Raw genomic sequence first — 27,993 nt, forward strand, 5'->3', positions numbered from 1 at the left:
ACTGCACTTTTATATAGTTGCATGTATGTATGTATGTGTGTGTGTGTGCGTGGAGGGGGAGTTTCCACCTATATTGGGTGAAGAGGTCGTAGGGGGTTCCACTGAGCACAGCACAAGCAAAGGGGTTCCATTAGCTGGGATACTACAACTAGAGGTTTACAAGACCTCTCTGCAACTGATCACACACAGTCCACAGGTGGATCCCTTTCTATCAAAGATATTTTCATAAACTTACACAAATTCTCAGGACACTGAATTAACCACATCTTCACTGAGAGTCAACTTATCTGGATGCATTAATGGTTTTATACATGACTTCTTAGCCATTTAATCTACATTTTGGGTGTGGTCTCCTCTCACGCCTGTTAAACATTACTAGCCTCTATTTCATTTACCTTCTACAAAATCCTGACTTTTTTAGATCTCCCTCAACATCCAGTGCTGACATTTTATTTCAAAAATGGCTCTGCACTTATTATACATAACATTACCACACATGGAACCTGAATCCTTCCTATATAATGCTATAAGGCTTACAAACTCTTGTCATATTTACCATTACCTGTTTTGCTATTCACTTAACGCTATCAATTTTTTATTGTTATTTCAGTCTTACTTCCTATCAAAAGCCTTTGTTAGCTCACTAATATCCTGGTGTTTTCTATCTGTGAGATTTCATCACAGACCAAAATGAATGCCTCAGTTCAACCCACAAAGATTAGTAGATAAGAGGGGAAAATAATCATTAAACACCAAAAATGTTTCTAATCATCCCCCATTTTGAGAATTGCTCTCATTTTTTGGATGCTGCTTCTTGTTTCCTTATAGATATGACAAATTTAAATTAGTTTGTATTTTTCATTGCTAACAGACCTGCGGTCTAACATCAGGATAAATCTTCTGGCACCAGCTGGAAACCAGTAAAAAACAACAAGAACTGTTTATGCAAGGCATCTAGCATCCGTCATGGAGATGAGATGGGAAGTGGGCAGCAACCTTATTTCAACCCTGTGACGTCTTATTTTTCTTCTTACCGCCACTGAGAGAGGTGGTTTCTTTTTCTCCTTCCTCTCCATAGCCAATTGTTTTTGCCTTTGCCCATGTTTCTTTGTTGTATTTATGTCAGTCACAAATCTTTGGACTGCTTGACTTGGTGACCATTCCTTTCCTATTACAGGCAGTCCCCGGTTATCAGTGGCCTCGGTTATCAGCGATCTGGTTTTACAGCGCTTGTCTAGTGATGACGATAACCAGATTTTTGACACCAATTCCCGTTTATCGGTGCCGATCTCCAGTTATCGGCGCCGATCTCCAGTTATCGGCGCCGATCTCCAGTTATCGGCGCCGATCTCCAGTTATCGGCGCCGATCTCCAGTTATCGGCGCCGATCTCCAGTTATCGGCGTCAATCTCCGGTTATCGGCATCGATCTCCAGTTATCGGTGTCGATCTCTGGTTATCGGCGTCAGCCTCCGGTTATTGGGCTGATCCCCAGTTATCGGTGCCAATAACCGAGGATCAGTACTATTATCACCAAAATTTTCGGTTGTCGGCGATTTTCGGTTATCGTCACGCTGTTGGGAACGGAACCCCGACGATAACAGGGGACTGCCTGTACAGCCAGGTTGAAGAATTCTTCTCTTGCTTCCTATGAACTCCCTTCCTTCAAGAGACAAGTTTAATTACTTCCTTTGAGACAGGCCTCTTGATTTCCTTTTTTTCATAAGTCCTCAGTGAGATAAGGTATTGTGTGGCTATACCAACAGTCCTTTCATAAAAACAATGTAAAATGTTGTATGTGGTTTATCTTTCTATCTCATAATTAAGATGATGGGCTATGCCTGGAATGAATTTTACATCAACTGGCTGCATATGATTCCTGGATACTGGGGTGTACTCAGGCCTGGCCAATAAATGGAAAGATTGGTTCACTGGACAGATGTTTTTATGAACATAAAACAACTGTGACGGCAATTCATTTCAGGTACCTGTCTAGGCCATTATGGTTTCCTCTTGGGAAGGTGGCTAATCATAGAGCCAGTAATAGAAATGATGATTTTATACAATTAAAAATACGGAATTAGCATCAAATCTTCTATAAAAGAATTAATGAAAACAAATTTAAGTTACAGACAAATCTGACTGAGCCATATTTGAAGCAGGTAAGACATGAACTTGTTGGGCCTTGCTAAAGTTGTAAACCTGGCCAGGACTAAATGGCTCCAGACGGGGCACAGAAGAGGCACTTCCTACATATTCATTTTTTCTCCCTCCATCTGAAAGAATAGGAATATGATTTTAGAATTACAACTGAAATGATGGCTGAACATCTAGCCATGTGCAATACCTGCTGGAATGAAAAAGACATAGCTGCAAAAACAATATTCTTTGATTAATACACCTTCAACACAATCTGTATAGTAATGTTCTGCACTATAACACAGACAAATGTAACTGACATTTAGGCTTTGGAAAAAATCCAACTAAAAAAAATTGTGGTATATAATATGTACATAAAGTGCAGATGATTATTTCCTTGTCAAAGAACCAGTTGAATGGCTAAAATATTACTAAAAAAATTTCTTTTTAAACAGAATGAACTTTTTAAGTACAAAACCAACATTTAAATCAATGCTTGATTCATAATTCTTTCCAAATCCTACATACTCCACTCTACTTAACAAATAAGATCTGGTTAAACAAATCATTTATAACTAACTAACTGACAAATAAGATCATCTTCTGGCTGGCTGGCAGCAAGGCACATGAGCACACCCTGTAAACATTTAAACTGGAGCAAGAAAAAGTTAAACTTGGACAATTAAGTGGGAAGAGATCCAAAAGAATGGGTGAACAGCAAAAAGTACCAATGCAGCTGGGGTCTAAGGGACATGCACAGTAAAGAACTTTTAGCATCACCTCCAGTAGGCTGCAAAAGACACTCTTGAGTTAGTACCAGACTGTCCTCGCCAAGGACAATCTGGAACTTTAAGACTTTCATTAAAGCTTACCTCTGGGGGCTGGCTGTCTACTATCAGCTGGAATGTACTTTGAAAGGCGTACAGATGGCAGTGGTAGGAATCCTCCTGTTAAGGGCATAACATCTAAAATAACACTCTGACGTACTCCACCTTCAAGAGTAAGGACACCTGAAACATTCAATGAAAACAATGTATAATATGTAATTGTGAGACTATTTACTCTATAAATATATGCAGTCCACTGTCACTTTTTCTTTTATCAACACATTGTTCTTGCTTTTTCAAGACTGCTAAACACAGTAGCCAATCAATTTCTAGGGAATGTATTAGGCATCACCAATGCTGAGACAAGCTCTCTGCTGAGCAACATCAGTCACCATTCAAGGTAAGATGTAAGTACAGTAGTTCATAAAGCTCATTTATTACATTTCAAGGGGTTATATTCTGTAATACTATCATACTGTATACTATACAAGTGAGAATGGAAGAAAAAAAATATGAAAGAATTTCAGATGAATCAGACTGAAAGGAAAATTAGAATACTGTACAGTAACTTACTCTGTGTGAAAAGGAAGGAGAATGACAAAGAGTAAGAACTGGTAACTTTCATTTGATTTTGGCATGGAAATTTTATAATAATACAGTGTTGATTTTATTTGTGAATTTTCTATGTACAGTTTTCTTGACTGTTCCATTCGAGTGTAAAAAGTGCTTGGCCTGTGTATTTGAAATTCTAAAGACAAATATCAGTTTTCACACCACTGTTCTACTCATGCCCATTCTGCACTCCAGGACTTAAGAATGCCAACCATAGCACTCAAAAGTAAGTCTCTCTCAAACTGATAATAATGTGTGACAGCAAGAGAGTAGTTTAACTTATTTTTACAAAAGAATACTCAGTACAGTGGAATAAAAATTTTACTTTATAAAATAAACTATGCATTGGACACCTGTACTGGAAGTGTTCTTTACAAGAAACATTATGTTGTAGCTTCATGTTACGTATAGCAAAGATGAATCAAAGGCACGCTCCTTGTTTTAACCAATAATGTTTACCGCTTTATACACACTTTTTGGCAAATGCATTGAGTTTTTTTAAACTAACATTCCTGTTTACCATCTTAACTGGGACAAAAACACTGTAAAAAGAAAACTTTTAACATTGGAAAAACAACCCATTCTTCATAATATGTAAGGCATTTGCATTACAATATATACTAAGAACAAAATGCAGAAATTTTATATACTCGTATTTGATTCTAATATCCATTTAATTTCCTTAATACTTTTTAAACATTTATAGTAAAAGCATCCTGCAATTTATTATCTTTCAATTATACATAAAATTTGAGCAGGAATGAAAATTTCTTAATACTGAACTGCTGTAACTCAATAAGTTGAATCTATTTTGGAGACAGGTGGTATGTGAATGATGGAGCTGGACAAACAACTAAGTTTGATTTTTTCTATGGCTAGGTATGGCATTTGACAGCATGAATATGTAGTATTCCATTAATACTTTTCTTAGTTTTGTAATTATAGAGGATTTTCTTTAAACATTCCCAAACAAACTGGAACATATACTGTAATTTGTATTTGATCAGCTCAATATAGTATTTGCCAATGAAAAATGACTAATGAGTCATCATCTGATAGGCACAGTACTGTATTGCTATTTACCACTTCCCTACTGTTTTTACCTGGAAATTTATCTAACTTTATACTGTACTGTTAGATACAATTAAAATGGGAGATTTTATCTAAGCTTTTGCCAACACAGAACAATGTTTCCTTGAAACACTCCTAAAAGGATGACCAAGAAATACAACACTATGCTACATAAACTTTGTTTTTTTGCATATCAGGATGGGTGAATAACTGCTATATTTTTACAATAATAAAAATTTTCTACAACTCCATTGTTATCAAAATAGCCTTTGTCAGTGTGAAATGTCTTCATGTGTGCCAACTTGATAGATCTTGTTAGGTGACCTGACCCACTAAGCATGCCCAATTTGTGCTCCACTGGCTTTGAAGGCAAAGAAGACACCATTCCTCTGTGTCAACCTCCATCTCAAAAGAATTCAAGGAAGGGAGCAGGGCACCAGATGTTGATGATTAATGGGTTTGTAAAAAGGTATTTTATTGTAAAAATGTAATTTATTCTTACAATCCCATTATTAATCATAAAATGGCCTGAATCTCAAAATAGGAGAGAAGAAAAAACAAAAGCATTAGAATAAGAAAGCAGATATACATGCAAGATGTAAAATACCATGCAGTGATTGGTAACAGAAGAAAACAGACTTCTCAAAATTGTGGGACTGGAACATAAAATTTAGGCCAAATGCTGAGTGCTGGAACCTATGAGGTCATTCATCACTGAAAATAATGTTGAATCAATTGTTAGGAAAGGGAGGAAAGTAAGATGGAAGAAAGAGAAGGTGCAGTAAAAGGAATGAAAGGGGTTGCAGCTAAGGGCTGAAGGGATACTACAAAGAACCTTAGGTAATGCCTACAATGCACCATATGAGGTGCACTAACAGTACTACCTCCCAACATGAATCAAAATTGTGGGAGCTTCTGTGAGCAATGGATTTCCAAAGGAAGATATTATAACAAAGAAGTACACATTGTGGAGTACAGGTACTCCACAATGATACACACCTCCAAATATGCCAGAGCCATGAGGGATGAGATCACAGAGAAGATGAGGATTACTGAGATTTGTTCATAAAATCTCATAAGTAAAACTAACAAATGTTTTCAAAACGTCAAGTGCCTGCTCTAAGGATCAGAAAGTTCCAGGTTATATTACATGGGCAAAAAAGAGAAGGGAGCCCAAACTTCATGTGCCCTGATCATAACTTGTTACATGTTCTTGTGAAACTTCCAAATAAATCCTGGAAAAACCTGCCAAAGTTAATAATATGAGATAAAATTCCTTGAAACAGGAGGATTCTGGTGACTCATGTGAAGGAGTAGACAATAAGGGCAAAAAGCTTCTGTCCTTTTGAGATTTATCTTGAAGAATCTTACTGAACAGAGAAGCCTAACCTCAGCAGAAGAGGAAAGCAAAGCACAAATGGTGAAAAGATGTTAACTAACTTGACAAAATGACATAACAGATCCAAAATAATCTTATCACTTCCTAAGTTTAAGCCCTGATGAAGAAAGGAAGAAAAGTGAGCAAAGCAATACACCTTAATGAGAGAGAGAGTGAGAGCGCACAACTTAACATTCCTGAAGTTGCCTAAGATAGGAACAAAGGCCTACGTGGCTGAGAACCCCATCCATCACATCAGACTATGTTATGTGAATGATACAAAAATTGATTTTTCCAACTCATAGAGATAATTCAGCTTTTAGTACTTGATGAAACATTCTATAATCTTTTCCATGTAGGAAATTTTTTCTGTATAACATAAAAGACTTGCGACATGACATGAACATGACAGTAATCCAACAATATCAAATGTTAGACATTTTAACTGAGAAGACATCCAACTTCAAAAATGAATGTCATGGAATTTTTAGCAGGTGCTCTAGGCACCCCTGGTTTTAACATGGCATAAAACATAATGACAATAAAATAATTATATAAATAATATATCTCAATCAATTCCACACAAAATATTGAAATCTATATGCTATACATATAGCATTAATTTTAAGACTGTGAGTGGTTAACACATCTTACATTGATACTTACTGATCGCTCATGAAAATTTTCAATGGGTATTATCATGCTGAACCAATCTGCCAAGAAATTCACTCATATACTCCATTGATATCAATAAACAGTACACACCTGCTGTTCTGCCACACACAGCCCACATTGTCTGATCTGCAAGAACTTCATACATAATGGAATGAGATGATGGTTGCGACTCCTGTCCATTACTATCAGCTGATGTTGATAATGCTGCCACTTGTTGTAAGGCAATGTGTAAGTGGCACATGTTTCCAGCTCGACACAGCTCTGATCCTTTGCTGGGTTCTACTCTTGCTCGGATAGTATACAAAGTCTGTAAACGAAATGTGTACTATTTTGTTATTAAAGCCCCCTTACCAACCAGCAGCTCAATAAAAATGTACATTCAATTTTTACATAAACCAAACTTACGCCTTTCCTCCTAATACAGGGTTATTATAAAACAGGCAATTCCTACTACTGTACGTACAAAGCATTCTTGTGGGAGATGTGGCAACAACTTTTTCATTCATGGTTTAGATAAATGGCAGTATCTATGGGAAAACTGGAAGTCTGGTATAAAAATGAATAAAGATACAGGTATACAGTATGTCACTTAACATCCACATACGTTTGAAAAACTGGATATTGTCCAGACATTCCCATAGTCAGTTTAGACTAATCTGCTGTAGTGTAAGATACCTTTAGCTACTAAGTAGTTTAGATACTTTGTACAAATTACTTCAATTTAAAAATAATGTGAATTACTAAAATACATATGAAAGCATTTACTACAGTAGAGAGAGCCAGGCAATAAATAACTGTATCTACATGTACACATATTTAAGATTAAAACATATTTACTCTCAAAAAGAAGTGAAAATAAATGAAATAAAAGAGACTAATAAGCATATGAAAAGGACTGCACACAAGAGAGAGATATTGGCAAGAAGTACCAGTGCCTAAATGTATATGAAAAAACCTATATACAGTATGGTCATTTAAACAAAAGAAATTTACATAATGAAAAAGAAGTGGAAAGTAACTGAAAGAAAACAAATAGAAAACATGAGAAAACATGTGTGTGTGTGAGAGAGAGAGAGAGAGAGAGAGAGAGAGAGAGAGAGAGAGAGAGAGAGAGAGAGAGAGAGAGAGCAGCTGCCCAATAATTCCTCTGAGGATGACTTGAAAAACAGTAAACAAGATTGGTTATTTTGTATTTTTTTAGTTTAATCTAAACAAAGAATGTACCATGAAAGTAATGTGGAGGATTGAGTTGGGAAAAATAGAAGTTCATAATTTTATTGTTTGCCTGAAAACTTTTTTTAAATGTGGAATTTTCAGTTATGAAACAAGTAAGCTACATCATTTTATATTATTTATAAAATTTCCTCTCTCTTATTTGTTAATATAGAATGTCATACTTTCTTTTTTTAAAGAATTTCTTGACTCATAGTGTTACCTCAGAATATCAAATCTGCCTACCAAATAATTTATTAATACATATTATGTTCCTAGGGATATATCTTCTCCAATCTTTTTTATCTTGAAACAATGGAGCTACCTCAAATCCTTCCCCCAACCCAATAACCCCACCCGTAAACACAGGCTGACCACCCTCCCATCAATCATTCCTCTGCACTCACCTTAGAAAAGGAACAAACTTATGGGGTAGACAGAACATATGGAGTTCAGAATTGGGAAATTTAATGCTTTAGTTTACTGTTTGCTTACTGAATTTTTCTTTAAAAAAGTGTATCATTTGATATTCAGAAATAAGACATTTATAAAATAATATAAAAATTTGTATAATTTCCTTGTACAATCACATTTTTCTAATCTCTGCAAGCCTAGGATATACTGATAAATCAAATTTCTCAATCTACATATAGGCCCACTTGATTCTTGATTAACCTCGTAGTTTTCAATGAAAATATCCCTTTCACAGTTTGCAGGGTTTTCTTATTTTCTTTCTACTTTTCAGTATCATTGGGATTGTTGAATGAGATATTCCAAAATCACATTTACATCTTCCTCCATCGTACAGTCTTACGACCTCTTTTACATCAAGATATTTATAGATCTTTTCTTATTGATGACATATTAGATATGATGAAGTTATGCAAACAATGAGTTTGCTGCGAAAAAGTTATAAACTGTCTCATTATTTAGAGATCATGGTTGAGTAGGTGGAAAGAAACATGTCCTAATGAAATTATTAATTTTGTACATGGGATTACTTCACATGCCAATGATGCATTTGCACTAGTCCAAGTCAACTCTCTACAGCAATGAATCCGTACCAAAAGTAACGGGAAGAGAGAGATCTGAGTTGTTGTGGAGTATGATCCATTTTTCAGATAACACTGCTAGTAATACAGTACAAACTGCTTGCATAAAATCCAGCCTTTCCTAGGCAAGTTATCAACACGATTCCAGCTTGCATATGAGCCTAGTTATGAACTACTTGATGAGAGCATGGTGCCTTTCAGAGGAAAATTGAGATTCTGGCAATGTTTGCCTGGAAGGCTCATAGGCTTGAAACTTTACAAGCTTTGTACTATGGAAGTCTATACTTGGAATATAATGATTCATTGCAGCTCTGTGGCACAAAAGGACTAACAAATACTGAATCCCTAACCATTGTTATGTGTGAGAAATTCTTAAATACTAGAAGAAGCCTTTTTGCAAACAATTACTTTTCCTCAACTGTTCTTGCTCACAAAGAAGCCTTACCATTGTGGAGCAATGAGAAGAACAGAAAAGAATATGCTAGAACTGATCTAGAACTGATCAAGAAAGCTAAGTTGAGGAAAGGTTTGTTTTGTTTCAATGAGACACATTTAGGTAATACATGTGGCACAGTTAAGACATTACAAACTGTTTTTTGTCAACCAAAAAAGTATTTTTTATTTCCATTTGAGGCATTATAAAATGATCAGTTGGTTATACATTTAATTCGTAATTATCACATAATTTTTATAATTTATCAATAATAAAAACATTTTACTCGTTCATGATAATGAAAGAAGTTTTGTGATATTAAGACGTAACTATCTTTAAAAATAAATTTTATTTGTAATTTTAAACTTTTAAATTCTTTAATATAAGTTTTTCCATAAGAGTTTTCTCAGTGTAAAACTCTTTTGGCGTGTCAAGGCACAGTGGTGGAATGATGCACTTGACTTAACCCTTACAGAGTGGGCTAAAATATAAATTCTCATAAAAAAATTTATTGTTAGGATACTTAACTACTGTTAAAGATAGCTTATCTATCTCCGCAAGCTATCTTTAACAGTAGGTAAGATTCATACCAAAAAATATATATTAAGAACACCCCTAGACCAGGAAAACTTTAATGTAGGCCAGTTTAATAAAAAACACATCAATGAAAAGAGGAAGATATACAAATGGACAGGGCATAAGAAAAAGAAATTATAAAAAATTTTCATTACCTTCCATGGGAAGTATAAAGTGAAAATTTCCAAAACTGTGCAGGGCCTCTTTTTCAAGACATTTGTAAAAATCAGGTTTTGATCTACGAAAAACCTGTTTTTGGTAGTCACTGTTGAGTCCTCAAGGAGTTACCTTCCATGGGTCTTTCAGAGCTCTATGGTGACCAAACTAATATCAAAGAATTCTCTTTTAGTTGGTCTCGTGGCCAGGTATTGTGACATAATGACACTATAACACGTGATGGAGTATGTAATGGACTCAAAGATAAGAGGGCACTTTCCCTTATCTTACAGCGAAGCTGTACCATGGCTCTTTCCATCGTCAAAACCTGCTAGAAGAGGAAGTGATTATTGGGCATGAGCAGTCCGCCATACTGTCGGCAAACACACCAGCACGGAGACCAAGAAGCCATTACTTTCTGTTGGTCAATGCAGGATGACCCCTCGCCCAAATCCCATGGCTTTTTGTCAGGGAAGTGGGAGGGTTTTGTTGATTCAACAGCAACTACCAAAAATAGGTTGTTCCTACATCAAAACCTGTTTTTTGATAGCATAGTCGCTTGTTTCGTCCTCAAAGAGCTTTGCAAGGAAATTGACAGGTGATGAAAAGGCTTAAGCTCTCAAATTTTAATCCAAACAACTCAAAGAAAAAACATTTCTGATCCAAGATCAAGCCGCAGGTTTCAAGCCCCATTCTTAATGCCTAATACCCCTCATGGTTTGGTAACAAAGAACAAGAAACTAAACACAGACTTAAGTTTTAGGGTAAAGTTCTACAGTTACTTAGGAAACATGCTGGCTTTGGTTGCTGTCTTGTTGCACCTTCCCCCAGCAATTAGTTAACATAACCACCCATCAAGGAGACCCCTGGTTTTCCGCTGTAGCACCTATGAGGTTAGGAGTAACCATACCACCTACTGATACACAGTGTAATCAAAACTGTTCTAGCTCGTGGCAATAATGTTTTAAGAATACAGTAAACACCCTGGATTCACAGGGGATGCGTAACACTACCTCCATGAATAGCTCAAATTTGTGAATATTTAAAACCCCCTCTAAAAATGCTTATATTTGAAAATTTTAATAGTTTTATCACAAAAAGTGCATCTAGTCACAAAAATATGAAAATACTGTACAGTAATTTGTGAATAATTCTCTATGAAAAATTCCGCGAATAGGCGAATTTTCCGCAAATAGTGTATATATATGTTCCACAGAAGATCCCGCAAATGTGAGAATGTGAATCCAGGGGGTTTACTGTACTGTGATGACCACCCTGTACATTTGGAGACTTCTTCAAAAGAGACATTTCTGATGAAGGCCAATGATGTACAGTACTTACTTTCTTAATATCGTGTGGCCTAGGAAAGGAGTGTGGATTTGCCTTTTTAATGAGGGACACTAAAATTATTCTCAGCCCTAGTAGAGAGAGTGGTTTATTTGTGCTAGGGTGTAGGAAAATTGGACCCTCTGGGATGTTTGCCGTGACATCTAGGTAAACCTTAAATGCTTGAACTGGGCATAATGTTTTGTCCTAAACTGAGTTTTCTTGTAAGAATTGATTTCCTTCTTAAAGGATTCTCATTCTTGGCCAAGAATGATGGGCCAGGGGACAAAAATAATTGATGGTCAGCTGTTTGTGTAATGCGTTGTCCTCATCTAAGAGAGTCCAGTTCACTAATACGAGCTCCTGATGCTAACGCAATCAAGATGATCACCTTTTGCAGAATTCGAGTTGTGGTTGTATTGGGTCCACTGAATTGAGGGGTTGATAGAAGTCTAAGCACCTTGCTCAGGGACCAAGTACAGGCAGTCCCCAGTTGCCGGCAGGCTTGGTTATAGGCGATCTGGTTCTACAGCACTTGTCTAGAGACAAAAATCAGCAATTTTCTGCACTGATATGTGCCGGCTTCTGCTTACTGGTGTCAATAATTGGGTATTGGGGCTGGTACATACCTAACAGAGTCCTCGATCTCCAGTTATTGGAGCCGATAAGCGCCGAAAATCACCAATTTTCAGTTATTGGCGATTTTCGCTTATTGCATGCCATCGGAACAGATCCCCCGCTGATAACTGGGGACTCCCTGTAACTGGAAGCCTTTCGGGAGCAGGTCTTTGTAGTGCAAAAGACCGGAGAAGGGAAGTTCTATGATGGAGTCAATACCGGATCCATAAAGCAACTGTTCCATTAATGCTGCCTTGTATGCCATGATTATTGTAACAACAAGGCGTTTGTCTTCAAAAAGGTATGTAAGAAAATTTAAAAGTGTTTCCATAGAAATCTCAACTGGGCTCTCAGTATGGATATAAACTACACGTACCTTTCATACGGACTGGTATGGTCAGATAGATGATGGCCATAGTTTTTGCACTAGGTACCTAGCGATGTTGGGTGAATAATTTTCATGGTAGACAATATTTTAAAAATCCACACGTGAAGGTCTTGGTTCAGAAAGGAGGATGCGTAGACAACTTTCCCTCCTACTGTCTGGGATAGAACAGTGGACGGTAGTGGAACTGATCTCTTCGCCTCTTGTTGGAGTAAAAAGAACCAATGCCTGTTTGGCCATTTGGGGCTATTAAGTAAGCTGTTCCTTTGAAGGTTAGAAGCTTGCTCAAAACCTTCGAAATCTGGGAAAATGGAAGAAAAAGGTATATTGTCCTCCATTTGTTCCATTCTTGCAGAGGGCATCTCTTGGTTTTGCTTGACTGTCCAAATTCGGAGAGACATGCATCCACTGGAAGTTTGTGACTCTCGTGTGTGGCAAACAAGTCCACTTCCGGTTGTGGAAGCATGTATTACACTGAGAGACCCTGTGAGGTGAACTGCAAACAAGTGCCACTTCCTTTCGGATGGCTAGCATCACCATACTGAGAGGAGGTGAACGTGATCCCAATCTCTTGATGCAGGAATTGCAGTCATGTTGTCTAGAACAAATAAATTGTCTCTTCTGGAGGTTTGAATTTTCTGTGAGCAGGCATGTGTGTGTATTGTTACTCGTACAGACGGGACGGAGGAGTCTGGGTGACCTGTTTTGCCAGAGACTCCTTCCAGGTCCAAGGCCAAAGTATCTCCCCAACTTTTTTATTCTTTTGATGAGGATGGTCTCGCATCTTTTTTCTTGCATGCGATAGCCAGAATTTGTTCACATTTTTTAGTTGCAATCTGAGTATTGTATCTATTCCTGCAGCAGGCCCATCATACATTTTAATTGCCATCTGGAAACTCTGGGCCATGCAAGGAACATTTTGAAGTCTTTCTCTATTCTGTTTTGAGCATTGATGGGGAGACACAACTAGCCGTGATGAGTATCCTAACACAGTCCTAGCCACTGAAAACAGTCACCCAGAGTCACAATATCAGCATGTGTGGAGATCATCAAGCACAGTCTCAGAAAGAGTGGCTTTTCAGAGGCTGCTGCAGCCTCACTCACCAACTCCAGCTGGTTCCCTACCACATCCCTTTACTGAGGACAGTGGGTTAGGTTAGTGGCTTGGAGTGACAGATGGGGTTCTCATAACCTTAAGGTCTCTATTCCCACGTTAACTGACCTCACGTACTGAGGAATGTCAAGAAGCTTTCTCCAATCTTTTTCATCACTCTGGGAGGTTTCCACTGAACTTCTGTTAAAGCAACTACAAGTAGTCCTCTCCATACAAAAAATTTCCATTTTGGGAACTTGTTTGTAAGTTAAATTTGTTTGAAAGTCCAACAAAGTTAGCCTTGGTATCCAGAAAATAAAGTTTATATTAAAAATTTATTTTTCCCTAAAAAAAATTGTCAATGAAAAATATGAAATAAAGTATATATATCCCAATATCTTCTGGACCCAAAAGTTTTTATGTTGAAAATTTGTATGCACAGGACTACCTGTAAGTTGTATTTTCACTGACCTGTCTTCCCCTACACATTTCAGGTGAAGAATTTTACTTTCTTTGCACCAGAGTAACCATGCTCAGTCTTTCAGCAATATATCAGATCATTTCTTATGCCTATGTCAATGTTTCTTGAAAAGACTTTTTGCTGCTCTGGACCAAGCTCATGAAGTTTGAGCTATCTTCTCCTTCCTGGCCTTCAAATATACCTTTGAGCTCTCTACCACACTTGAAGCAAGTACTTATCATTGTTACGATACTTTTGTTAGATTCTATCTTTGTGTTCATCTGGAAATGTTGCTGTGGTGGGCCTTGTGCTTTGCATTAAGAGGGGAGCCAGAGAATCATCATCATCTTCCTCACTCCATCCCTCATATCACACTAAAAGTATCTCTGTTTTCTGGAGTACCAGCCTTTATGTCTCTTGTACTTGGCAAGTATACTGCACTGGGTTATTTCTTAAATTACAAATTCCATTGTTTGAGGGAAGCACCGATTAATTCTAACAAAGACTGCCAACTCCATCATCTCTACCTTAAGGGTATCGGCGGCCTGTAATTTTGGTGATATTGGCTCAAATTCGTGAAAATGAGTTATCGTCATATTTCCACAGATCTGGGTCCTGGCCATTGCCATGCGTAAGATAATATCGATCTAAGCCTTTTAAATGGTTTAAAGGCCAATTTAAAGGCCACACCCAAGTAGAGAATTAAAGGTCTGGCTAGGGGTGGTTTTACTGTTTCATTTTGCACTCATTCTTCAAGTATTTGTATTTCTTTTCATTGCGTATTCTTTCAAGCATAATATGTTTTCCTGATAGAGATGGCAACTCTTCCCATGCCTGAATAACGCCAGCCAGTTGTCCTGAGAGAGAATTCTTATATTTTTTATGTAATTGATGTTTGTTATTTTCAGTCGACAACACTTCCTCGGACTTTTGGACATCAGTTCTTTATTATATATATTACCAACATGCCAAAAAGAAGTTTAGTAAGCGAAGGGAAGCAAGCTCTGCAATATCAAAACTTATCTGGAAGCTAAAAGTATAAACACAGCTAATGTTGTGGCTTCTCACATGTCGCCACCAACCACGTGTGCTGAGGAGATGCCAAGTACTTCCTATTACGAAGCTCCCAGTAAAATCTACTATTCCTTTGAACAAATATATCAAGATGATGATGATGATGGCACACGACTTTGTTTTGAAGTTATCTGATGATGAGGAGGGGGAGGAGGAAGATAATGAACATTTTCAAGATGTAATTGCTGTCCCTGACGTAGCAAGTGATGTCGCTGTTTCATCAGGAGCCAACCTAAGAAGTTTTTTATTGAGAAGCTATATAACTGAAAAAGAAGATCTTCTAAGGGTAAGCAATGATGGAGAAACAGTTTCATTACCCTTGAGAGTTCTAAAAGACGCTTTCAGTTCGACGTGTGCGGGCAGTGTGACTGCAATATAACACTCGAAATTGATAAAAACAGTTTTGATGTTGACTTGAAACTAAAGTGTCAGTGTGAGGTACCAAATCTGTTTTTCAATATACCAAAGTGCAAGCTAGTGAAAGTGTGAAAACAGAACATATCGGTGAAACAACAGCTTCATTTATATATCAAAACATGATAAATGGGGAGGCTTGGCAGCCTTGAATAACACTCGAATTGCCTTAGGTGCCAAACCTTTTAGCAAACAGCACGCATTTAACGTTATAAAGAGTATATTGAACGGATTGCTGACCAGACCTTCAAGGAATCCATGAAAGAAGTTGATAGAGCAATATTTGATTATTATGAAAGCATTGGGGTCAAACCAGATGAACATAGTAATTTACCTATCGAGGTAATATATGATGGCACCTGGATGAAAAAGGGACATCAATCCCTATTGGCATAGGAGTTGTTACTGAGGCTTACACTGGCTTTGTTCTTGATGGCGAAGTTTTCAGTAAGATATGTAATTCCTGCAGTACTTTGAATAATAAACTGAAAACAAATGAAGTAACAAAGAACAATATGATGCAGCTTATGAAAAACATATACAGTCTGAGAATGCAAAAAATTTTGACCAAGCTTCTGGAAATATGGAAGCTGCTGGTGCTATCGCATTGTGGCAAAGATCACTAGACAGGAAATTCATATATAAAGTATTTGTTGGTGATGGGGATTCGACAGCATATAAAGGAGTATGCAGTTTGAATGAGGGGCACTGGTCCTTATGGCACTCCATACCCAGTGCTCAAGGAAGAATGCATAAACCATGTTCAGAAGAGGATTGTCTTTCGTCTTATGGCCTTGAGAAAGAAATATGTTTGAAATATGTAACAACAACAAACAAAGTTATGTTTAGGAGTGAGCTTGGAGGACTCAATAAATTGAGTGATAGCACGGTGATAAAAATTGGAAAATATTTTGGCATTGCAGTAAGAAATGGAGCTAAAGATCCCACTAACCCTTTAGTTACTATGAAAAAATATAATGGCAATCTTTTTACATCTGACTAGTGATGATAAAAATCATGATCATTCTCAGTGTCCTGTTGGCAAAAATAGCTGGTGTTTTTACAATCGTGATTTGGCAATGAATGTATCTCCCAGGAGTCACAAGAAGATGAAAGTAAAACTCCAACTTACAGAGGAGCAAAAGATCCCAGTTAGCCAAATATTTGAAGAGCTTTCCTCTGATGATTTACTGCAAAGATGTGCAAAGGTCATAAGACTCAAAACCTAAATGAATCGTTCAACAGTAAAATATGGGCAAAGTGTCCAAAGGTCAGACTTCATGGGAAGGATACTGCGACCTTTGCTTTTCATGTTGCTGCAACGGAGCATAATATTGGCTATGCAGCAAGTTCATTGCTGCCTGTTATGAGAAAAATGACAGGAGAAAGCCTGAAAGGCCTTCAAATGAAAGAGAAGAGCAGGAAACGAATGTCTGCTATGCATTCAAGAAAGCAAAAGAAGCAAAGAACATCAAAAGAAGGATATGAAGGAGGAGCTCATTAGCCTCCTAAAAACCTGGCAGAACAAGAGTAGAGTGGCGTTCTATGATAACCCCCCAAAAATAATATAAACTATTTTCTTTAAGTGATAAATGTTTTTTTTTAGAGGGAATAATATCTCTTATAAAAAAGAGGGGAGCAGGTGTCATGTAGGCTTTTCTAAGAAACTTTATATGCTTCTAAAAGCAAAATAAATGGTTAGCAAAACTTTAATCGTTTTTCTCAAAACATACTTTTTCTACATTCAAATTCTAAAAAACTCCCTTATTTATGAATGGATTTTAAAAATCTAAAAAGCAATTTGAACAAAGATAGTGAGAGAACACATCGCAAATTTATTTTTCTTTTTCTGTCAAAAAAATTTTTTACTAAGATTTAATATATAATTTTATGGTATTTTTATTGTATTTTTTAAAATATTTTTTTTAAAATAGCATACATCACATATTAGATTTTTGAGTTTGCCGTTTTATTTGATAGGATTTAAACTTTCTGCTATTACTTTTGTTTTTAAATTGAATGATAAATAAAGAAGGAGATGTACTTTAAAAAACAAAATAAAAGTTATGTTTAAAAGAAAAATATTCGTTAAAAAAAAAGTTTTTATCCAATTCACCTGAAATTTTGTATGCATATTCGGACAAACTAGAGGTAAAACCTGTGGAAGTTTGAACACCGTCACTCAAAATTAATCTCCGACCCCGCCGATACCCTTAAGGGGACTGGACTTCATGCAGCCAAGTCCACCTTGCTTTTAAAGAGTTCATCTGTATGGTGTTGTAATTCAGGCTGTTTGTGATTAATGGGTTTTAACAAACCAAATACCCATGATTATGGCACTTTTAGGGCCTCCTCATTTCCCCCTCACCCTTGATATGGAACCTGGCACAAAAAAAGTAATCATACTCTACAGGATGATGGGGTCAGCTGGTACACATGCAATGTTGTTTCTTCTTTTAAATCTCTTGAGTTTGTGTTCCTGGGTGTGTTCAGCACAGAAAAATTCTAGCTGAGAAGATTAATGGGTTAGTACAAAAATGTATTTTAATAAAAAAAACATTGCTTTTTCCCAATCATGTACAAGCTTTCCATCAACTCCATACTGTCTCACTGCAGCAATGTTGTGAGGAGATAACAAGCTCGATTACTTTAAGCCTGAAAATGTTGTTGTACTTCATTCTTTTAGTGCTGGAGGTATGGTATAAAATATTTTCAGCAATGATTTAAGAAAACTGATGTGACATCGGCTATAATCACAGAAGATACTTTATTTCAAGCCACGTAAAGTTAGTTTACTATACTGTCTTCTCTGCCTGTTCGTAATTCATACTTTTTGATAGCTAAGCCATGCTGTTAAAATATTTCCAGCTTTAGAGATTCATAAACTAAATGCAATGCTTTAGTTCCACCTAGGTTTAGCAAGTTTCATATATTATTTTGTTGGCAGGTTTAGTTTAAAGAGAACTGTTACAAAACAAATAGTCTTAACATATTGTCAGATTACACTGGCCTTAAACAAGAACAGGTTCTTGTGTAAAGTTTTAACCTCAGTGTTGACAGTTTAATGAACCCAATGTGTTTTAGTAAATCTCATGAGCTACAACAAATAAATTAATAAACGTTACAGGTACTAAATTTCACCAATACTAAACTTACCTTATAATCTTGTAAATCAAATGATGAGGTATATGTTCGAACTTCCTCTTCTAAAGGTTGGTTAATTTCATTGAGGGGCCTGTACTTCACAGAAAATTCAAGTTTCAGTGTTGGTGTTGCATCTTGCTCATAGTCTACTCCAACTTCCCACATGTAACTAGCTGACTGATCTGTACAGACCACCTAGAATAACATAATTACAACATTAAACAATTTTCTTTACGCCCAAAATGACCAGTTTGACTGATAAACAGTACAGAATCTAAAGTAATTATATATCTGATATGAGAGCTTTTTTTAATACTTATGCCTAAACACATCAACAGCTGGATTAATCATAGGATTAATTCTCTTCAGAACACAGTGCTCTCAAGTCACTTTATCTGCACTCCCAGGCACCACAATAAGCCCTCAGTCATATGTTAGCTTAAAACAAATGCACACACATCCCCATGACCTTACACTGTTTACTTGTAACTTTTAAAATATGGCCTAATTTGAATAAACTAATTTGGGAAGAGGGCAATATAGCCTCTGAAGTTTCAATATTTGAGCCTTTTAGCCTTTAGTTCAATCAGAAGTAAGGGAAAAGGTTGGTATATGATAGCACATGTCTTTTTGAGGTTATGACTGTGCATTTTACTCAAAGCATTATCAACATCAAAATACATAACTTATCTATCTACTTAACCTAATAAGGACATTTCAGTTCATTGTAAAATATCTAGTTAGGCACAAGTTAGAACCCATGAGGGTCAACCTGTCCAGCAATTTTCGTATCGCTGGAGCTTAGGATATTTTTATTTTACTCTCTCTCTCTCATAGAGGTTAGGAATTCGTTAGGTACAAATACTCAGCGAGTAAATCCCGTAAAGCCGAAATAACAAAGAAGAGGAAAACTTTTGTTCAGGCAACGTGAGCAAAAAAAGAAACGAAAATTTGTTAGTATTTGCATCATTTAAAATTCCTCTATGAAGCACCGTACATGGTAAATTCCATTTCATTCAGCAACTGAGCAGTACCAGACAACACCCCTTTCATCCATTCCTCCCAGCCGACCTTGCGTTGTCTCACTGCCTAAATGGCCTTGAGCCATCTCGCCACAGCATTGCCAAATCTCATGCACCATTGCCAAACCTGGACCACGCCACATGCTAATGTAAACACAAGTATAGTAAACCCAGTCACGTGCCCCGAATCAGGTTTCTTTAGCATAACGTAAAATACATTCCTCAACCACATGACCTAGCGGTGTGGCAGCCTAGCCTTGCCTGTGCTCTCTACGGCATACATTAAATTTTGTGATAAACCCCTAAAAATCATTCCTACGAATACAAGTTCTGTTCTCTGAGGCATTCTAAATTGTTCCTACAAATACGAATTTACGTCCTCAGGGATGCACTAAACATCCTTTTATTTCGAACAACCCAACATCCTCCAAAACGCCCTAACCATTTACTGAGAACGCCCTACGTCCTCCAAGAAGCTCTTAACCACTCACCGAGAACATCCTACACCCTCCGAGATGCCCTAACCATTCCGTTCATTCCGAACACCCTCAAGCCCTCATCCTCAAGTCCTCCGAGACTCCCTTAACCATTCACTGAGAACACCCTACATCCTCTGAGACACTCTTAACAATCCCTTCATTTCAAACACCCCCAAGTCCTCCAAGACACCCTTAACTGTTCATTTCCAACACCCTACATCCTCCAAGATGCCCTAACGATCTGTTCATTTCCAACACCCTCAAATCCTCCGAGATGCCCTTAACCGTTCCTTGAGAACCTTGTCCTTCAAGACACCACAATCTGTTCACTTCGAACATCCTATGTCCGAGACGCCCTAGAAATCGTTCGTCACATGTCCTTCAAGACACCCTAGGACTTTATTGTTATTCCCAAGGGCCATGGCCCTTTCCACACCATCTCAAAGATGACTAAGTCAACCAGAGCCCAGTAAAATGATGAGCTCAAGTTCTACATGGAAGCTGGGAAGGAACTGGACCTGACGGGCCAAGCCCTGAGCGATTGGGTCCAAGAGAGACTAAATGAGGCCAAAGAAGGGAGAAAGAGAGAATAGCACAGGAGAAATGAGATGAAGCAGAAAGACAAGAGATGGAGAAAGAAAGAATAGCATGGGAGAACTGGGAAGAGGCAGAAAGACAAGAGGAGGAGAAGGAAAGAACAGCCCAGGAGTAGTAGTAGTATTAAAGGGATTTTGACAAAGGAAAAATCTATTTCTGGGATCGACCTGTGTCGCCCAGTGAAATGTCCCATATAGCACACATTTCTAGGTATAAATATTTGCTAGATATACCAGAGAAAAAAGCTATACAGCTAATAGGATGCCAGAGTTACTACCTCTGGAGCGATCATCCTCATAGGATGTCGGTATGTCATCTAGGAGCGAGTGGAAGCCACTACCACAGATGCTTAACCCAAATAGATCTCTCCTCTCCCAAACCCCTCTACCTAAGGGGTGCCGTTACAGCGGTCCTTCTCCGCTCGCTACTACTACTTCTACCCAGAACCTTCATTCCGAAATAGCACCCAAGCTTTGGCAAGCCTAGGGTGGGAAAAAAGAGGGAAGGGTTCACTGGGCGACACAGGTCTTCACCCAGAAATAGATTATTCCTTTGTCAAAATCCCTTTTCTGGGATCGACCTATGTCGCCCAGTGAAATAGCAGCAGAGAATTGGCCATAAAAGCTTGTTAAATATAAAAAGACAAATGTCAAAATCAAAAAATTTTACTAAGGAAAATAAAATTATTTTTGAATATGCTTTTTACTTATCTAAATAATATAAAAAAATTTTAAAATCTGTATATGTTAAGTAAAGTATACAAAACAATGTAGCTTGAGATATTGTTTAACAATCTAACTAAAAAACCATCACCTAAATTAACAAATAGTGGTGAAAAATTTGACAATAATGGTATGTACAAAGACAGGAGTGGTTTGTGAAGCAACCCAAACCCAGTCAACAAGGCAGAAAGGCAGGGAATACAAGCAAGGCAGGTAGGTGAGAGGTATACCAATCGGTAGGGCAAGCAAATTAAATTACAAATTACAACTTAAACAACATAATACTAAGCTGACTCTGGAGAAACAATGTTCCCTGCAGCGACAGCAGAAAATTTAAGAGCCTCTAAGGACTTAAGGTAGTGACATTTAAAAACTCTTGGAGATTTCCAGCCCGTATATTTCTTAATTTCATCAAAATTCATATGTTGAAAGTAGTTAACTGAGGTGGCTACAGCAAGGATATCATGGACCTGGGGAATTGAATCTGGGTTGGCTTGTTTAATAAAATAAAAGAATTTGTTGTCTAATACCATTCAAGGAGATGGTTCCACCATTCTCTCTAACAAAAAGGGACCTGAAGATCTTTGAGAAGTCCTTTCAAGGTAAGCTTTTAAGGTAACTACCGGACATAAGGAAGGATCTTCGGAAGAGGAATGATCTTCCAGGGAGACCACCTATTTTGAGGATCTTCATTCTTGGCTAAAAAGGTTTGGTCCAGAGAAAGTAAAACCTCTCCTGACGGGAGGAAATCCACATGATTTGACTCTCTAGAAAGGGCTGAAAGTTCAGAGATTCTAGCTCCTGAAGCCAGGCTAATTAAAACAGCGTCTTCTAAGAAGAGTCAAATAAGAGCAAGATTCATTGTTTGTGTCTGAAGCTAATCTTAGTACGTCATTTAAAAACCAAGAAACCGTTTTAGGACGGGTTGTTGGTCTAAGACGAGCACAAGCTTTAGGAATAGAGGAAAATACGAATCTGTTAAGTCAATGTTAAATCCCAATTGAAATATTTTCTTTAAGGCGGATTTAGTCGTAGTAATAGTACTGGCAGCTAGGCCTTTATCAAAAGGGCCTTAAAAATGAGATTGTGAGATTCGTAGTCATTGTATGAACGTCTGATTCTTTTAAAAAGTTGGCAAGTTTTCTTACTGCGAATCATACTGACGGAGAGTAGATTCTCTCTTATCTGATTCTAGAAACATTGTGTTCAAAGGATCAATATTAGCATTTTTTCTGTGCCGTGAACTTCATGAAATCCATAAAGTTAGGGCATTCAACATTCCTGAGGAAGCTGACACAGTCTGAGTTTGTACTACTTGGGTTAACTTTGGATGAGGAATTTGTTTGGCTCTGAGTTTCAACTCTAATAGAAGAGGAAACCAGTTGCTCTTGGCCAGTTGGGGGGCTACTAGAGCTATCCGGCCTTTGAATGATCTGAGTTTGTGTAGAACTTTCAACAGAAGATTTACTGGTGAAACAGGTAAACCTTCTGCCATTTGTTCCAGTCTACTGACATTGCATCCGTGGCGAGGCCCGAGGGTCCAGGTTCGAGCTATATAACAAGGTAGTTTGTGATTTGATTCCGTGGCAAACAGATCCACCTGAAGTCCCAGAATCTGTTGGCAAATCCAGTTGAAGGAATTCTTGTCCAGAGACCATTCTGATTCCAACGAGTCGTTCTTGACAGAGAATCTGCAATCACGTTTCTTACTCGATAGATGCGTGGCGGACAAGTACCAATGATTTTTCATTGCTAATGAAAAGATTGCTATCATTGCATGGTTTATGTGACTTGATTTGGAACCTCCCCTGTTCAGACAATGAACTATCACTGCACTGTCCAGGACTAATCTGATATGTATGTTCCTGGCTGGTCGTAAGCGTTTCAGAGTCAGGAAAACCGCCATCGCCTCTAGAATATTGATATGGAAGTGACGAAAAAGATTCGACCAGGTTCCTTGAACTTTTTTGTATTGTGAGTAACCTCCCCATCCGGTCAGAGATGCATCCGTGTGAATGATCAGAGCTGGTGGAGGGAATTTTAGAGGAATTGCTTTGGAAAGACTTTTGGCCGTTGTCCAAGGTCGTAGTCTTTTCTTTAAGATTGGAGGTATGAGGGAGACTTTGTCCCTGAGATTGTAATTGGCTCGACTCCTCCACACTCGATTTATGTCTTTCAGTTTTGCTTTGAGAAGTAGATTTGTTACTGATGCAAACTGAAGAGAACCTAAGATCCTTTCTTGAGTGCAACGAGAGGCTCGTTTGCACTTGAGAAACTGTTTGTTGCTTTGGCTATCTCTTTGCATTTTGCTGCGGAATTGAAAGTTTGTGGGTGTTTAGATCCCACTGGATTCCCAGCCATTGAAATTGGGATGCCGGAATCAGACGAGATTTCTTTACATTTATGTGAAATCCTAGATACTCTAGAAACTGGATGACCTTTCTGGTCGCCTTCCGCACTCGGTGTCGTTGGGAGCCCAGATTAGCCAATCGTCTAGGTTAAGCCACGAGCCTGATGCCTTGAGACCTCAGTTCCTGTACCACAGATTCTCCTAGTTTGGTGAAGATCCTGGGTGCTATGTTGAGCCCGAAAGGCATTACTCTGAAGGAGTAAGCCTGTTTGCCTAGTCTGAATCCTAGGTAGGAGAGAAGTTTCGCCATCGGGACATGATAATATGCGTCTGTAAGATCTATAGAGGTGGTGAAGGCCCCATGGGGAAGTGAGGTCCGCACCTGAGAGACGGTCAACATATGGAACTTGTCGCATTGGATATAAGAATTCAGAGTTGATAGGTCCAATATCACTCTTCTTTTGTCTGAGTCTTTCTTTGGCACGCTGAACAAGCGTCCTTGAAATTTTAGATGTCTGACTTTCTTTATTGCCTTCTTTAGAAGAAGGTCTTTTGCATATTCTAACAGATCCGGTGTCGGGGTCTGATAGAATCTGACTGGTGGAGGAGGCCCTTCTATCCAACTCCACCCTAGACCCTTTGAAACAATACTGTGGGCCCATGGACTGAAGGTCCAATGGTCCCTGTGAAGGTGCAAACTCCCGCCTACCTGAGGAGGCTCATTTGTTCGAGGGCTTATTGTCTCTGCCTCCTCTTGAGCCTCTGCCTCTAGACTGAGCTCTGGATCCCGCCCTGTGCCGAAATCCGCCTCAACCTCTAACACCCCTGGACTAGCGATAACCTTGAAATGAACCTTGAGTTTCAAAGATGGGGTTGAACACCGGGGAAGCCACGTAAGCAGCTGAGCCAGCGGAGTGGTGAGCTGGTTGACTCAGCAAGACATACTGAGGTTGCCCTTTGGAGGTAGAAGGTTGGGCACCTTGAGCGACGGGAACTGCCTGGACAACTGTCTGGGTCTGAGGGGCTTTATGCGGGTGGTACCTCCTTGTCCTCTTCCTTCCCTTAGGCTGAGGGCCGAAGACTCAGAAGACTTCCTCTTAAAGGGAAGTCCCCAACGAATCCGGAGATTCTGGTTGGCCCTGGAAGCCTCACTGATGACGGTGTTGACTACGTCATCAGGAAAGAGGTTAGTTCCCCAGATGGAAGATTTAATGAGCCTGTTTGGCTCATGCCGGATGGGCGTCAGCAAGCACTGCGCTTCCGGCAGTTCCGTCTTGCCACCACAAAGTCATACAAATCACTCTGAAACGAAGCCAGAAGTGTTTGGTCAGAACCGGAATAGAGGTTCATCCTTATACACAGCCGATGTCAACTCCGCCCGAGGTGGCGGAGTTGATGGATCTACTGAGACGGCATCTAGCATCGTATTCTGCCTTGATCAAGGACTCCAGAATCCTGGGCAACTGCTCACTGAATAGATCCGAAGCGCACTCCGGATCCAGCCTACCTACTGTAAAGGTTTCAGGAGCCGCAACCCAGCAATCCAGATCTCCCGGAAAGAGTAGAGATGTAGAGTCCGTCTTACGAAGCTGAGGCATCGGCTTCTCCTCTATCCCGGCCTGCAGAGTCAACTCAGCTATCTTAGAAGTACAAGGGGTGGGAATGTCCTCATGGACAACAAACATCGTATACCGCCCCTTGTGAGGAGTTAGTTTAGTGTTGGCACACTCCCAGTCAGACAGTATTCTGACCCATGCGGACTGTGCTTGGTCCCTGGGGAAGATCACCGTCTCCCTGGGAACTTGTTCCCCCTCACCAGAGCTTCTTCCGATAAACGGGCGTATCCCGGGAAAGGAAAAACAAGATCCGCCGGAAAGAACTTGTAGTCTTCCACAGGACGGGTGCCACAACCTTCAATGGTCAATTTACCATTGGCAAAGGGGGGCATTGAAGGCAAGACGCCAAGGATTACAGTCCTCAAATGCTGGAAGCTTCGAGGAGTCCGGAATAGAGTAACTCCGTTGCTGTACCGGACCGGTATTGACGAATCCGGCAAGTGACTCCTCTTGGGTCTTCAGTCTCTGAGCCAGAGACTGTACAAATCTGCCAGATGTCTCCAGACTCGAAGCAAGATCTCGAGACATCGTCTCAAATTGTGAGTCTACCTTGGCAGATATCTTCTTCATCAGGATATCTGCGAAGGCCTCAGGGTCAAATTCAGGTTTCTTAGCTTTGGCCACCTTGGGTCTCGACCTTAGAAGGGAAGCAGCCTTCTGAGAGGAAGTCGAAGGTTTGGGAGCCAACGACAACCTGGCGGAACTCGGCATGGCTGGGATCTTGGGGTTTTGACAATTTAGGTAACGTCTTCGTCTTCGCCAAGGACTTCACCTTGGGGATCACCGACGAACGGGCCCCAAGGGCGGAGACTTTAGAGAAGCCTTGGAAGGAGGAAGACGAAGACGTAGGAGAGCTAAAAGAAATTGAATGTTTATTTCTACCTGCCTCACTTACATCCCTACCTTCCTCCTCCGGATCAATGGCCATTGGTTCTACGTGAATGTTGATGTTGGCCACTTCCTCGGCCACTTCCTTGCACAGTTCTTGCTGGTCTTCCGGCGGGACTTGGGTCTCAATCCTAATCCTGTTAATCAGGGGCTCCGCCACTTCGGGAGCTACAGCTGCAGAGGACCTGGCCATGGGGTAAAGGATGTTACATATGTCCTCTGCTAGCACATAGGGGCGTCCCTGACCAACGTTGCGACCGAAGCCCCCGACCCAGATCTTAAGGGTAGCAAGAGATGAGGACTGGCGGGACCGAGGAACCTGAAACAGGATATAATGTCAATATAGGAAATTGACGTGTAAATTCTTTCGTCATAAGGAGATGCACTTCAGACCTGTTTGAAATATTCATAAGAGTATGCCAAAGGTTAACGTGCGAATCATCAATCACGTCTTGGTAAAAGGCGAGCATACATCACAACCATCGGGATGCCAGACGAGATGATCCTCCACCTCGACTGCGCAGCTGGCATGAGACCTGCATGCTACATGGCCACAGGGTTGCTGTAAATAAGCGTTACAGCCCGGCTCCTGACAATGAACCACCTGTAAGAGGAACTGATACATGAGTATCAAAAGTGATAACGCCGGATAAAGACTTAAATTAATAATTTTCACTCCATGCCGGAGTTGAGATCTGGGGTAAACAAAAAGGTTACGGCGGAACGTTCCGGTACAATCAGAACAGGGAGGCCAGGCCTGAAGTCGATCGCACCGGAGAACAATTCCGGTGACGCCAGAGCGTCCCGTCTAAATCAACCTCACAGAAATCAACAACCGAGTGGTGGAAAAAGCAAGTTTCGCCGGAAAAAGGGTTCCGGGACTCATTTCCCCGGAACGTAGTTCACGGGAAATAAGGTAAAAACTAAAAATAATATTCAGCCCGGCATCTCCACAATTCTGCCATAAAAAAGAGAGGGGGGAAGGCACTGACGCTCAAGCTATTATTCCTTACCAGGAACTAAACAGCGAGCTAATGATAGCCGCCGGAACAGGTCAGGTGCCTAAACACCTTCCACGAAGCGTCATCTCAACCAAAAAGGGGAAATGAGCATTGCTCTAAAATGCCCAGTGAAGGCGGAATAGATAATATCTATAGCCTAGCCTAACCTTCCGAAGTGAACACCTGGACAGGTAGGCTAGGTCACGCCAGTGAGACGAACGAGTAAGGGGCACCAGCATTGAACCAAGCCTTCAGAGATTTGACGAATCAAACTGGTCAGGAAGGACGGGCAGGCGCCAAAAACTCGAACGAAGGCCACCCTAGAAGACCTATCTTACCTAGGCCTAGAAAGCCAGGGTAGGAAGGAAAACTGGGGCCAACTTAGCCTACCTTCCGAGATTGACAGTGTCAAACTGGTCAGGTAGGCTAATGAGTGACACTACCATACATATCAGACTAAAGGCAAATAAGGAATACATAATAATAATAAAATTGAAATAATATAATTACAAAAATTAAATGCACCTGCATAAAGAACAGAAAGGAAAGGATAGGCTAGGCCTCACTTTCCACTATTCTAAAATGTAACAATAGTCGTGCGCGTCAGAAACGAACGATAAATTAAAACTATCATTATTATTATATGGAGCATTATAAGAAAAATCTTCCAAGGC

At 39.3% G+C, this 27,993-nt stretch overlaps 1 protein-coding gene across 3 annotated transcripts in view; it reads right to left on the reverse strand.

The window, feature by feature from the left end:
* Positions 1–2,040: 2,040 nt before the first annotated feature.
* The window catches only part of SIDL (SIDL trafficking protein particle complex subunit 10), a 196,909-nt gene continuing 170,956 nt past the window's right edge, over positions 2,041–27,993 (reverse strand). For all 3 annotated transcript variants that reach the window (XM_067093177.1, XM_067093187.1, XM_067093195.1), the window contains exons 21-24: positions 18,657–18,839; positions 6,792–7,008; positions 3,011–3,148; positions 2,041–2,275 (exon numbers count right to left, since the gene is read on the reverse strand). In XM_067093177.1, coding sequence (XP_066949278.1) covers positions 2,121–2,275; positions 3,011–3,148; positions 6,792–7,008; positions 18,657–18,839 — 693 coding nt within the window. In that variant the 3' untranslated portion in view covers positions 2,041–2,120. The remainder of the gene's footprint in view (positions 2,276–3,010; positions 3,149–6,791; positions 7,009–18,656; positions 18,840–27,993) is intronic.

Source organism: Macrobrachium rosenbergii, chromosome 4 (genome assembly GCF_040412425.1).
Source record: "Macrobrachium rosenbergii isolate ZJJX-2024 chromosome 4, ASM4041242v1, whole genome shotgun sequence".
Lineage (NCBI taxonomy): Eukaryota > Metazoa > Arthropoda > Malacostraca > Decapoda > Palaemonidae > Macrobrachium > Macrobrachium rosenbergii.